Genomic DNA, 13,213 nt, shown 5'->3' with positions numbered 1-13,213 from the left:
TTGCCATTTCCTTCTCCAATGTGTGAAAGTGAAAAGTGAAAGTGAAGTCGCTCAGTCATGTCTGACTTGTAGCGACCCCATGGACTGCAGCCTACCAGGCTCTGTCGTCCATGGGATTTTCTAGGCAAGAGTACTGGAGTGGCAATCATGTATATATTAAGTAGGTCTACTCTGACTTGCTACTGACTCTCATTGCTTTAGGAAAAATAGTGATTTTATTTGTTGAAGACTGAAAAGCTTTCGGGGAGTTCGCAGAGAGCCAGAAGGAGCACCAAGGAGCTCTCAAGCAGATGACCCTTTACGGTGGGAATGCTGGTTTCTCCTCTCAAGGGGCCTCTGGTGACCAGATGCAGAGCCCTGCTCAGGGACAATAGTAAATATGGGGTTTACTGCCAGAGAAGAAGCTCCAGTGAGGCCCAGGGAAGGTGGACTTGCCCAGGGCCTGGCTGAGCCCTTACATAAATCAACTCCTTTCTTCTTTCATAAGTCCTGGAGGGAGGCTCCCTTGTAGTCCTCCTCTGCAACATTTAAAAAGTGTATTTATTTATTTGGCTGCAGTGAGTCTTATCTGCGACACACAAAATCTTGGATCTTCTTGTGGCCTTGGAGCACGGAATGAGGCAGGGCAAAGGCTAATAGAGTTTTGTCAAGAGAACGCACTGGTCATAGCAAACACCCTCTTCCAACAACACAAGAGAAGACTCTACACGTGGACATCACCAGATGGTCAACACCGAAATCAGATTGATTATATTCTTTGCAGCCAAAGATGGAGAAGCTGTATACAGTTAGCAAAAACAAGACCAGGAGCTGACTGTGGCTCAGATCATGAACTCCTTATTGCCAAATTCACACTTAAATTGAAGAAAGTAGGAAAAACCACTAGACCATTCAGGTATGACCTAAATCAAATCCCTTATGATTATGTAGTGGAAGTGAGGAATAGATTTAAGGGACTAGATCTGATAGATAGAGTGCCTGATGAACTCTGGACGGAGGTTCATGACATTGTACAGGAGACAGGGACCAAGACCATCCCCATGGAAAAGAAATGCAAAAAAGCAAAATGGCTGTCTGAGGAGGCCTTACAAATAGCTGGGAAAACAAGAGAAGCGAAAAGCAAAGGAGAAAAGGAAAGATATAAGCATCTGAATGCAGAGTTCCAAAGAATAGCAAAGAGAGATAAGAAAGCCTTCCTCAGTGATCAATGCAAAGAAATAGAGGAAAACAACAGAATAGGAAAAACAAGAGATCTCTTCAAGAAAATTAGAGATTCCAAGGGAACATTTCATGCAAAGATGGGCTCGATAAAGGACAGAAATGGTAGGGACCTAACAGAAGCAGAAGATATTAAGAAGAGGTGGCAAGAATACACAGAAGAACTGTACAAAAAAGATCTTCACGAGCAAAATAGTCATGATAACGTGATCACTGACCTAGAGCCAGACATCTTGGAATGTGAGGTCAAGTGGGCCTTAGAAAGCATCACTACGAACAAAGCTAGTGGTGGTGATGGAATTCCAGTTGAGCTATTTCAAATCTTGAAAGATGATGCTGTGAAAGTGCTGCATTCAATATGCCAGCAGATTTGGAAAACTCAGCAGTGGCCACAGGACTGGAAGAGGTCAGTCTTCATTCCAATCCCAAAGAAAGGCAATGCCAAAGAATGCTCAAACTACCACACAATTGCACTCATCTCACACGCTAGTAAAGTCATGCTCAAAATTCTCCAAGCCAGGCTCCAGCAATATGTGAACCGTGAACTCCCAGATGTTCAAGCAGGTTTTAGAAAAGGCAGAGGCACCAGAGATCAAATTGCCAACATCCGCTGGATCATGGAGAAAGCAAGAGAGTTCCAGAAAAACATCTATTTCTGCTTCATTGACTATGCCAAAGCCTTTGACTGTGTGGATCACAATAAACTGTGGAACATTCTGAAAGAGATGGGAATACCAGACCACCTGACCTGCCTCTTGAGAAACCTGTATGCAGGTCAGGAAGCAACAGTCAGAACTGGACATGGAACAACAGACTGGTTCCAAATAGGAAAAGGTGTGCGTCAAGGCTGTATATTGTCACCTTGTTTATTTAACTTATATGCAGAGTACATCATGAGGAACACTGGGCTGGAAGAAGCACAAGCTGGAATCAATATTGCTGGGAGAAATATCAATAATCTCAGATATGCAGATGACACTACCCTTATGGCAGAAAGTGAAGAGGAACTCAAAAGCCTCTTGATGAAAGTGAAAGAGGAGAGTGAAAAGGTTGGCTTGAAGCTCAACATTCAGAAAACAAAGATCATGGCATCTGGTCCCATCACTTCATGGGAAATAGATGGAAAAACAGTGGAAACAGTGTCAGACTTTATTTTTGGGGGCTCCAAAATCACTGCAGATTCTGATTGCAGCCATGAAATTAAAAGACGCTTGCTCCTTGGAAGGAAAGTTATGACCAACCTTGATAATATATTAAAAAGCAGAGACATTACTTTGCCAACAAAGGTCTGTCTAGTCAAGGCTATGGTTTTTCCCGTGGTCATGTATGGATGTAAGAGTTGGACTGTGAAGAAAGCTGATCACCGAAGAATTGATGCTTTTGAACTGTGGTGCTGGAGAAGACTCTTGAGAGTCCCTTGCACCGCAAGGAGATCCAACCAGTCCATTCTAAGGGAGATCGATCCTGGGTGTTCATTGGAAGGACTGAGGCTAAAGCTGAAACTGCAATACTTTGGCCACCTCATGCGACGAGTTGACTCACTGGAAAGGACTCTGATGCTGGGAAAGGTTGGGGGCGGGAGGAGAAGGGGACGACTGAGAATGAGATGGCTGGATGGCATCACCGACTCTGTGGACATGAGTTTGAGTGAACTCCGGGAGTTGGTGATGGATAGGGAGGCCTGGCGTGCTGTGATTCATGGGGTCGCGGAGAGTCGGACACGACTGAGCTACTGAACTGAACTGAACTGAACTTGTGGCAGGGGAGATCTTTAGTTATGGCATATGAACTCTTAGTTGCAGCATGTGGGCCCTAGTTCCCTGACCCAGGATTGAACCCAGGCCCTCTACCCTGGGAGCACTGAGTCTTAGCCACTGGACAACCAGGGAAGTCCACCTACTCTGAATTATTTGAGAGGGTCCATGACTGTCAAGCTCAGAACCTGGAGGCAAAGCAGCCCAGATTTAAATGCAGTTAGGTATGGGGTCGACTTGACGGTGCCACCAGCTGGTACTTCGTCTCTTCCTTCTACGGCCCCAGAGTCCAGAGCAGGCTGCTTCACCAGACAGCCATCTTAGGACCCTGAGAGCTTCAGGCAGCCATCTGCCCCACCCTCCACCTTTCCTTGCAGCCCACATGGCCTGCTCTACTGCACTGTCTGTACCTCCTCAGGCCTTTTTCCCAGCAGACTTGCTGCTCGCTGATCAGCAGCCACCATGGTGGTCCTGCTCAGCGTCGTAAGATGCTGTCCCAGGCCCCATGTCCACTCTCGTTCAGCTCTCTCCTCTCCCCCTATGAGACAAAGGATGTTGCGAGGCTGCTAGTCCTGAACTTGTCTGCTTTGGGGACTCCAACATACATTTTTAAATTTCTGTGCAAGCTAACTGGCTTTCTCCAGCACTGTTTCCACATGCTCCTCCATAATTTATGACGGTGCTGGCAAAGCTCTGCTCCTTAATCACCCTGACTTCTGGCTCTAAGTCTGTGCCAACTATAATCCTCCCACTTAAAAACAAGAGCCACATGTTTGTTTTATGTTTATTATTCTATGTTCCATTTATTATCCTAAAGCTACATCTGAGACCTTTAGTTCTGAAAGATGCCTGAGAGGCATAAGTGCTATTTGTTTTGGGCAAGATGCTAAGAATTTCCAGGGACTCAGAATCACAATGGGGAAAGGAAATGTCATGGATATTCTCCCCACTTTTAAAGGGTTTTCAGACTTTTGTTACAGCCTTCAGATTTATATCCTTGGGTAAACACACCACAGGGCATTGACGTGATAGCTACATGAAATTACATATACAAGATCCTTTATCCTAGACACAACCATATAGAAAGAAACATCTTAAATGCCAAACACACAATACAAACTCACATCTATGCATAGCTTAGAAGTAGGTGAAGATAACTATGTTGGGATAAAGAGCCACAAATAATTATAATGAGGAATGTAAAAAGGTGGCTTTCTTGAGTGTACTTGTACCCTATGAAATTGAGCATATTTTGATAGAAATAGATAGGATCTCTACACAGAAAAAAGACTTTTTCCCTCTCTCAGTCTTAAATCTTCCAGCAATTCTCAGCTGGTGCTGCTGCTTTCTTTTTAAAATTTATTTATTTATTTATTTTTGGTTGTTCTTGGTCTTTACTGTTGTGCAGGCTTTAGTACAGGTTCGGTGAGTGGGGGCTACTCTCTAGTTGCGGTGCATGCTGGCCTCTCATTGCAGTGGCTTCTATGTTGCAGAGCTTTAAGAGCACAAGCTCAGTATTTGAGGTGCACAGGGTTAGTTGCTCTGGGGCATGCGGAGTCTTCCCAGACCAGGGATCAAACCCAGGTCTCCTGCATTGGCAGGCAGATTCTTTACCACTGAGCCACCAGGGAAGCCCCTGCTACTGCTTTCTTGTAGGTTTCTTATGGGATTAACCAGAAATTAGCTCGTCCCGCCACCCCGTCACCCTCGGAACACAAGTTTCAGCCAGCTTTAGTGTCTCTTTTGCCATCTGCAAGAGTAAAGCAGTGCTGCTAGAGTTGTCTTCTTGCCAATACATTAGGCTTACTGAATGTTTAATAACATCCTGTCCTTAAGGACAGTCAAAAAGCAGTAGTAAGCATTCTAAGAGAAGCCGGTGGTTAAGCTAGAGCACTCGGTTTGGGCAGTGCACCTATGTCACTCTGCTTGTCCCATCTTCAGGGCTGATCATCCTCAGCAGCCTGTCTCACGTCTTGCTAACTAGTAGCTAACCCCCCTGGGTTAGTCCCTTGTGACTTTTGCATCAAGCTGGGTGCCTACGACAAAAATGTATTCTCCTGCCATTCTGGAGGCCAGCACCAAAATCGGGGTGTCTATAGGGTGGGTTCCTTCCTGGGGCTGTGTGGAATGGCCCACTCCAGGCCCTCTTCTTACTTCCCATGGTGTCAGTGATCCTTGGTGTTTCCTGGCCTATAGACCCATCACTCTAGTTTCTGTCTTCAGCTTCCCTTGGCCTTCTCTTCCTTGTCTTTCTCTCTGTATCCAAATCGCCCTCCCCTTACCAGGAGGTTTCTAGACTAAGACCTAACCCAATTCAGCATGGTGCTCAGATGCTCAGTCATATCCAATTCTTAGCGACCCCATGGACTCTAGCCTGCCAGGCTCCTCTGTGAATGGGGTTTCCCAAGCAAGAATACTGGAGTGGGTTGCCATTCCCTCCTCCTTGATCCTGTATTCTTTACCACTGAGCCACCTGGGATTCCCGAATGCCAACCTTAGTACATTATTAAAGATGTTTAAAGCAATCAAGCAACAATAACCAAAATAAAACTGCCCCAAAGACTATATGTTTTGTTCCATCCTTGCATGGCTTGTGCCTGTTAACTGTTGTGTCCTAGCTCCTCCACAGTCAACCTGCAGAGGCCTGGGGACCAGCAGCAGCATCTCCTGGGAGCTTGTGAGAGATGCAGGAGCTCAGGCCTGCTCCACCTAGTGAAATAGAACCGGCATTTTAGGCAGATTCCTAGGTGACCTGTTTGCTCAGTAAAGATAGAGAAGTGCTGTCCCAGGGTCCCCCTTACAACTTCATATCCCATCTTATTTTAATTATTTATCTACCTATTTATTTCAGTTTTGGCTGAGCTGGGTCTGCACTGCTGCACACCGGCTTTCTCTAGTTGTAGTCTGTGGGTTCCTCATTGTGGAGGCTTCTCTTGTTGCAGAGCACAGCTCTCGGCTCAGAGGCTTCAGTGGTTCCAGCTCCCATACTCGAGAGCAGGGCTCTGTGGTTGTGGTGCTCGGGCTTAGTTGCCCTGTGGCAAGTGGGATCTTCCTGGACCAGGGATTGAACCTGGGCTTCCTGCATTGGGAGGTGAATTCTAAACAACCGGACCATCAGGGAAGTCTCTATATTCCTTCTTCTATTCAAAAACTGCACATTTTATGGAGGGGTTTGAGGGATTCTATGGAGAGAGAAGAGCTAGACCGTCATCTTTGCATGACCTTTTGAAGTTTCGGAGAATTTCTGCCTGTTTAAAAATTACAGAGTCCAAGACCACTAATGTGTTAAGGGTATATAGCTTATCATGTGTATGAATTTTCTAAGTCAGTGGAGAAAAGCTTCACAAATTACTTCTTGCCAATATTAAAAACATCTCCCCACCTTGAAGGAAGAAATGCTTAGGCAAGCAGGCCCGAGAACAGAGCCCAGGTTCCAGCAGAATTCAAACCAGAACACAGGCTGCAGACTTCTAAGAAGCCCTGTAAGCTTTGGCTGGTAGCACAAGATACCACCATGTGGTTGGGGGCATTTTTATTTCAAGTTTCCTTTGCAGTTTTGAACTTGAATTTCAGCCTCATGGCAGACCATGGTATATGTGCAGTTGCTCAGTCATTTCTGACTCTTTGTGACCCCATAGACAGCCTGCCAGGTTACTCTGTCCATGGAATTTCCCAGGCAAGAATACTGGAGTGGATTGCCATTTCCTCCTCCAGGGAATCTTCCCAATTTAGGAATCAAACCCAGATCTCCTGAGGCCTCTGCATTGGCAGGTGGATCCTTTACCAGCTGGGAAGCCCAGACCATATTCAGTTCAGTTCAGTTCAGTCGCTCAGTCATGTCCGACTCTCTGCAACCCCATGAATCACAGCACGCCAGGCCTCCCTGTCCATCACCAACTCCCGGAGTTCACTCAAACTCATGGCCATAGAGTCAGTGATGCCATCCAGCCATCTCATTCTCTGTCATCCCCTTCTCCTCCCCCCGCCCCAACCTTTCCCAGCATCAGAGTCTTTTCCAGTGAGTCAACTCGTTGCATGAGGTGGCCAAAGTATTGGAGTTTCAGCTTTAGCATCAGTCCTTCCAATGAACACCCAGGATTGATCTCCTTTAGAATGGACTGGTTGGATCTCCTTGCAGTACAAGGGACTCTCAAGAGTCTTCTCCAACACAACAGTTCAAAAGCATCAATTCTTCGGCGCTCAGCTTTCTTCACAGTCCAACTCTCACATCCATACATGACCACGGGAAAAACCATAGCCTTGACTAGACGGACCTTTGTTGGCAAAGTAATGTCTCTGCTTTTTAATATGCTATCTAGGTTGGTCATAACTTTCCTTTCATATTACTGGGGTGATAAATCATAAGGAACAGCTAGACTCGTAGGAACAAACCATCGCCAGGGCTGTAATTCCTCCTTCATCGGGTTACTACGCAATCCATGGAGTCCATTTGCAGCCTCTCTCCATAGAGTTCATCTGTGACTCACCAAAAACTAAATCAGCCCATTTTATAAACATTCTATAGCCCTATACCCAAACACTTTCAAATATCCTCATCACATCAGCATACCAGTTGTTAGAAGGGAAACCTGCATTGATTCACAGATTACAGAAAGGATGACAAAGCCAAAGTCCAGAACTCGAAGAGATTACAAAATTAATCTCTAGGTCCCAGGCACACTTCTAAAGCATCTCACAGTTTATAAGCTGTCAAGCTCCCAGAGCCTGGCACACAGCCAGCTTACAGAATGCTTGCCAAGTACAATATTCCTGCAAAATCTTTGCAGGGAATCCTAGCTTACGTGCATAGTCACTCAGTCACGTTCGACTCCTTGTGACCCTATGGACTCTAGTCCACCAGGCTCCTCTGTTCACTGGATTCTCCAGGCAAAAATATTGTAGTGGGTTGCCATTTTCTTCTCCAGAGGATCTTTCCAACCCAGGGATCAAACTGGGGTCTCTTGCATTGCAGGCAAATTCCTAAGCCACAAGAGAAGCCCAAGTTTAGAATGCATCACATTTTAGGTACCTTAAAAGACGGTGTTTTCTCTCGATCAACAGGGCGGTGAACATATATTTTCCCATTCACGTTATCTTCTATAGAAAACAATCCAATCTCTGGATATTCATCCACACCAGGTCCTCTGATTAAATATATTATTTCCATGTTAGCGGACATATTATTGAACAGCTGGAAGGGAAAAAAAGGAGAGGGGAAACAAAACAGGGTGAGAGTAAACTACTATACCTATCAAATATCCAGGCTAATATTTAAAGGCAGTTTTAAATTATAGTTTTCAGAATTTATCCTAAAGAAATAAACAGGTAGGGAAAGATGCAGGAACAAGGAATACAGCAGCAGTTTGGTTTGTAATAGTGAAGAATTGGAAAGAGCATAAATGTCCCTGAAAGAATCTAATAGGGGTCATCCCCTCACATGACACCCATGTCTCCTACCACTTCTCTGCCTGGCATCTTCAGTTCAGTTCAGTTCAGTCGCTCAGTCGTGTCCGACTCTCTGCGACCCATGAATCACAGCACGCCAGGCCTCCCTGTCCATCACCAACTCCCGGAGTTCACTCAAACTCATGTCCATCAAGTCGGTGATGCCATCCAGCCATCTTACTCTCTGTCGTCCCCTTCTCCTCCCACCCCCAATCCCTCCCAGCATCAGACTCTTTTCCAGTGAGTCGTCTCGTCGCATGAGGTGGCCAAGGTATTGGAGTTTCAGCTTTAGCATCAGTCCTTCCAATGAACACCCAGGATTGATCTCCTTTAGAATGGACTGTTTGGATCTCCTTGCAGTCCAAGGGACTCTCAAGAGTCTTCTCCAACACCACAGTTCAAAAGCATCAATTCTTCGGCGATCAGCTTTCTTCACTAGCCTCCTGCCTACAGGGACGTGCTGAATTGGACAGGGTGATGGGCCTTTCCCGAGAGCAGCTGCCTTACCTCACCCACAAATTTGGGGAAGGGTCCCGGGTCTTCCTCCTCCAGCTCCAAGGTGGTAATAACCCATCTTCTCTTGGATCGCTGTAGAAGCCGGCTGTCTCCCTGGGGATCACAGAGACTGCGATGAGGGGGAGAATGTTCGTGAGGAGCTGGGCAGGGGGGCACAGTGATTGACATGCCTTCCCTTTCTCATCCTCACAACAGCCTCCAATGCCTAAAAATCCCAAGTGCCCATTCTCTTTACAACTACAGAGTCGGTACTCAACTGTGGGCCACGTGATGCCCAGGGATTTCACATTCATATGTGGCTCCTGAGATGTTTCAGGGGCTATGGAGACAATGCTAAAGATCACTGTCTAGTGTGTGCTGACACCTAAAGTCGACAGGCACAGAGTTGTGGGATCAATAAGAAAATTGCCCCCTCTCTATTCTTCTCTCTGAGTTTCCCTTGTGGCTCAGACAGTAAAGAATCTGCAATGCAGGAGACCTGGCTTTGATCATTGGGTGGAGAAGGTCCCCTGGAGAAGGAAATGGCAACCCACTCCAGCATTCTTGCCTGGAGAATCCCATGGACAGAGGAGCCTGGCAGGCAACAGGTCATGGGGTCTCAAGAGGCAGACAGGACTGAGTGACTAACACACATTCCTCTCCATGTTTCTGAAATCCTTGATTGAGAAAGCCTCCATTCAGTGCTATGGGGTCTTCAGTGCCTCTCTGTCTACTCATCTCCCTCATGACAGAGGCTGAGACAGAGACCCAAACGTGAGGGTCAGAGATTTATTGGGCAAAGGAATATAGATAGAATTGAACAATGGGGTCTTATTTGTTTTACATATATTCTGCTGTTGTTCTTCAGTTGCTCAGTTGTATCCGACTCCTCGTGACCCCAGGGACTGCAGCGTGCCAGGCTTCCCTGTCCCCCACCATCTCCCAGAGCCTGCCCAAACTCACGTCCATTGAGTCAGCAATACCATCCAACCATCTCATCCTCTGTTGCCCCCTTCTCCTCCTGCCTTCCATCTTTCCCAGCATCAGGGTCTTTTCCAGTGAGTTAGCTCTTTGCATCAGGTGGCCTAACTATTGGAGCTTCAACTTCAGCATCAGTGCTTCTAATGAATATTCAGGACTGATCTCCTTTAGGATGGACTGGTTGGATCTCCTTGATGTCCAAGGGACTCTCAAGAGTCTTCTCCAGCACACAGTTCAAAAGCATCAGTTCCTCAATGTTCAGCCTTCTTTATGGTACAGCTTTCACATCCATAACATGACTACTGGCAAATCCATAGTTTTGACTATACAGACCTTTGTCAGAAAAGTAATATCTCTGCTTTTTAATAAGCTGTCTAGGTTTGTCATAGATTTTCTTCTAAGGAGCAAGCGTCTTATTTCATGTCTGCAGTGATTTTGGAACCCAAGAAAATAAAGTCTGTCACTGTTTATATTGTCTCCCCATCTATTGGCCATGAAGCGATGGGACCGGATGCCATGATCTTCATTTTTTGAATGTTGAGTTTTAAACCAGTTTTTTCCCTATCCTCTTTCACTCTCATCAAGAGGCCCTTTAGTTCCTCTTCACTTTCTGCCATAAAGGTAGTGTCATCTGCCTATTTGACCTTATTGATATTTCTCCCAGCAATCTTTATTTCAGCTTGTGCTTCATCCAGCCAGGTATTTCACATGATGCACTCTGCATATAAGTTAAATAAGCAGGGTGACAATACACAGCCTTGATGTACTCCTTTCCCAATTTGGAACCAGTCCATTGTTCCATGCCCAGTTCTAACTGTTGCTTCTTGACCTGAATACAGGTTTCTCAGGAGGCAGGTAAGGTGGTCTGGTATTCCCATCTCTTTCAGAATTTTCCACAGTTTGTTGTGATCCACACAGTCAAAAACTTTAGTGTAGTCAATGAAGCAGAATTAGATGTCTTTCTGGAATTCTCTTGCTTTTTGTATGATCCAACAGATGTTGGCAATTTGATCTCTGGTTCCTCTGCCTTTTCTAAATCCAGCCTGAACATCTGGAAGATCTCAGTTCACATACTGTTGAAGTCTGGCTTGGAGGATTTTGAGCATTACTTTGCCAACATGTGAAATGAGTGCAATTGTGTGGTAGTTTGAAAATTCTTTGGCGTTGCCCTTCTTTAGGACTGGAATGAAAACTGACTTTTTCCAGTTTTACTGTTAGCATATATTTATTATTTTGGTTGGCCAAAAAGTTTGCTCAGGTCTGTAAGATGTTAATGGAAAAACCTGAACGAACTTTTTGACCAATCTAATGTAAGTATAGCTGATATCTAGCCGCATTCATTTTCATTCAGAAGATGTGCTCCTAAAAAATTACTGAATTAGACAGTGAGTTGCTCACAGGAACGACAGGAAGGAAATCGTCACAAGGTGGATGAGGATGTGGCGAAACCTCCAAGTGGCGGTGGCGACAGTGTCCCCTGCACTGGCCTGCGCCCACACACCGGAAGACAGCAAGCCTGCTTCCTCTGGCTCCCTAAAGTAGAAAAGAGTGTGGGCACACCTCTGGGCCAGGACCGGATACTCAACTTCTGACTTTCACAGATTGCTCCTCTTTTAATTAGACAAAAAGGCATCCTCCGCAAGTCTCCACAGTCCTTCAAGATTCTAAAAGGCCACATCTAGTTACTAATTTATTTTGTGGCAGCTGAATACTGACAGGGCACTAAAAAACTCAAAATTGCAAGGCAGCATCTAAGTGAAGTACAATCTCACTTAGTTTATTGAAAAACCGAGTTCCAAACCCCACCTTTGTTTGATTAGTGAGATCATCGTTTTCTTGTCGGGTGCTGTTGACAGTGCTGACCTTAAAAATAAAAATGACATTAATTAGTAGGAAGTGTACTTAGCGCAACCAGGTAGACCCTGCCCGAAGTCACACAAATCTTCTAGAATTAAGCAGAGAAAAAAAAGGAACTGCATTCGGTTTTAATAACTAATTTCTTGCTCTTGACATCTCAATTCAAAATTGCCATTTCCCTTCTGTGACTGTAAGAGAAGTAACCAGAAAATTCTGATCTAGTGTTACCAATGGTAGGGACATGTAAAGCCCTACCTGCTACTGTTATGTGAACTGTCTGTTCAGGGCGAGCCAAGTGTATTTATATGTGCACATGTAAAATATCACCAAATGTTAATTGGTGGTGGGATTCAAGTGGACATTTTTTTAGGATTTTTATTTTTCCCTTATTTGTAGACTTATCCCTTATTTTTAGACTTTATCATAAAATAATAAAACTAAAGAATTTGGTACTTTACAGTTATATAATGATTTGCATCGATAATTATAATATGCTATGCTAAGTTGCCTCAGTTGTGTCCAACTCTTTGTGACTCTATAGAATGTAGTCCCCCAGGCTCCTCTGTCCATGAGATTCTCCAGGCAAGAATACTGGAGTGAGTTCCCATGCCCTCCTCCAGGGTATCTTCCCAACCCAGAGATCAAACCCCTGTCTCTAATGTTTCCTATGTTGGTAGGCAGGTTCCTTCCCATCTGGGAAGACTTGATAATTATTTATCATTTTTTTCAACAACATTCTCCCTCAGGAAAAGTCTCCACACATGAACAGTAGGAGTGTTGAATTTGAAAGAGACAAGCTATGCAATGCATGTCAACACAAAACACGTGTGCCTGTATGTGTGTGTATATGTGTGCACGTATGTGAGTGCACTGACACTCATATTTCTACCTCATTCATTTTCACTACCATATAGCTGTTAACTACATGAATAGAGGGCAATTTGTCGTTCTCCTAGTGATGGCCATGGAGGTTACTCCCAGTTGTTTGTTATCACACACACACGGCGATGCTGTGGTTATAGACCGTACATATAGAAAATTTCTCTGGAGGACAGTTTTCAGTTTGTTTCACCGGGGTCCCTTGAACTCATCAGAGACTCCAGAAGGCCAAACATGTTTATAATAATCCAAGATACTACTTGTCTATTTCTCTGTGTGACATTTGCACTGATGGTAGCAAATATTGGTGATAAAAATGCTAGTGCCTTAGGACCATTGGAGACCATGACACAGACTCCTCTGATAGTCTTGCGTGCCTCCTCACACGGACAGGCAGGAAAGAGGGAAGGAGGGAGGACGAAGGGAAGGTGGGAGGGAGGGAGGGAAGGAGAGGAGGAAGGGAGAAATGAAGGAAGAGGAAAAAGGGTCAGTCCCATTTAAGAATGATAGAATTGATAAATTCACCTCATTGTTGAGGCCGGAAATACTGTTAACTATACCCCATGCCACTCCTGCGTGTGTAT

General features: G+C 45.0%; 1 protein-coding gene across 1 annotated transcript in view; it reads right to left on the bottom strand.

The window, feature by feature from the left end:
- Window positions 1-12,865, bottom strand: part of CDH26 (cadherin 26) — a 40,567-nt gene extending 27,702 nt beyond the window's left edge. Inside the window, exons 1-4 of the mRNA XM_088843654.1 lie at window positions 12,823-12,865; window positions 11,700-11,794; window positions 8,925-9,026; window positions 8,002-8,163 (exon numbers count right to left, since the gene is read on the bottom strand). Coding sequence (XP_088699780.1) covers window positions 8,002-8,163; window positions 8,925-9,026; window positions 11,700-11,794; window positions 12,823-12,865 — 402 coding nt within the window. The remainder of the gene's footprint in view (window positions 1-8,001; window positions 8,164-8,924; window positions 9,027-11,699; window positions 11,795-12,822) is intronic.
- Window positions 12,866-13,213: the final 348 nt, after the last annotated feature.

The sequence above is a fragment of the Moschus berezovskii genome, chromosome 15, assembly GCF_049115385.1.
Source record: "Moschus berezovskii isolate FMDL1 chromosome 15, NW_MosBer_1.0, whole genome shotgun sequence".
Taxonomy (NCBI): Eukaryota; Metazoa; Chordata; class Mammalia; order Artiodactyla; family Moschidae; genus Moschus; species Moschus berezovskii.
This window is presented reverse-complemented; position numbering and strand designations above follow the sequence as displayed.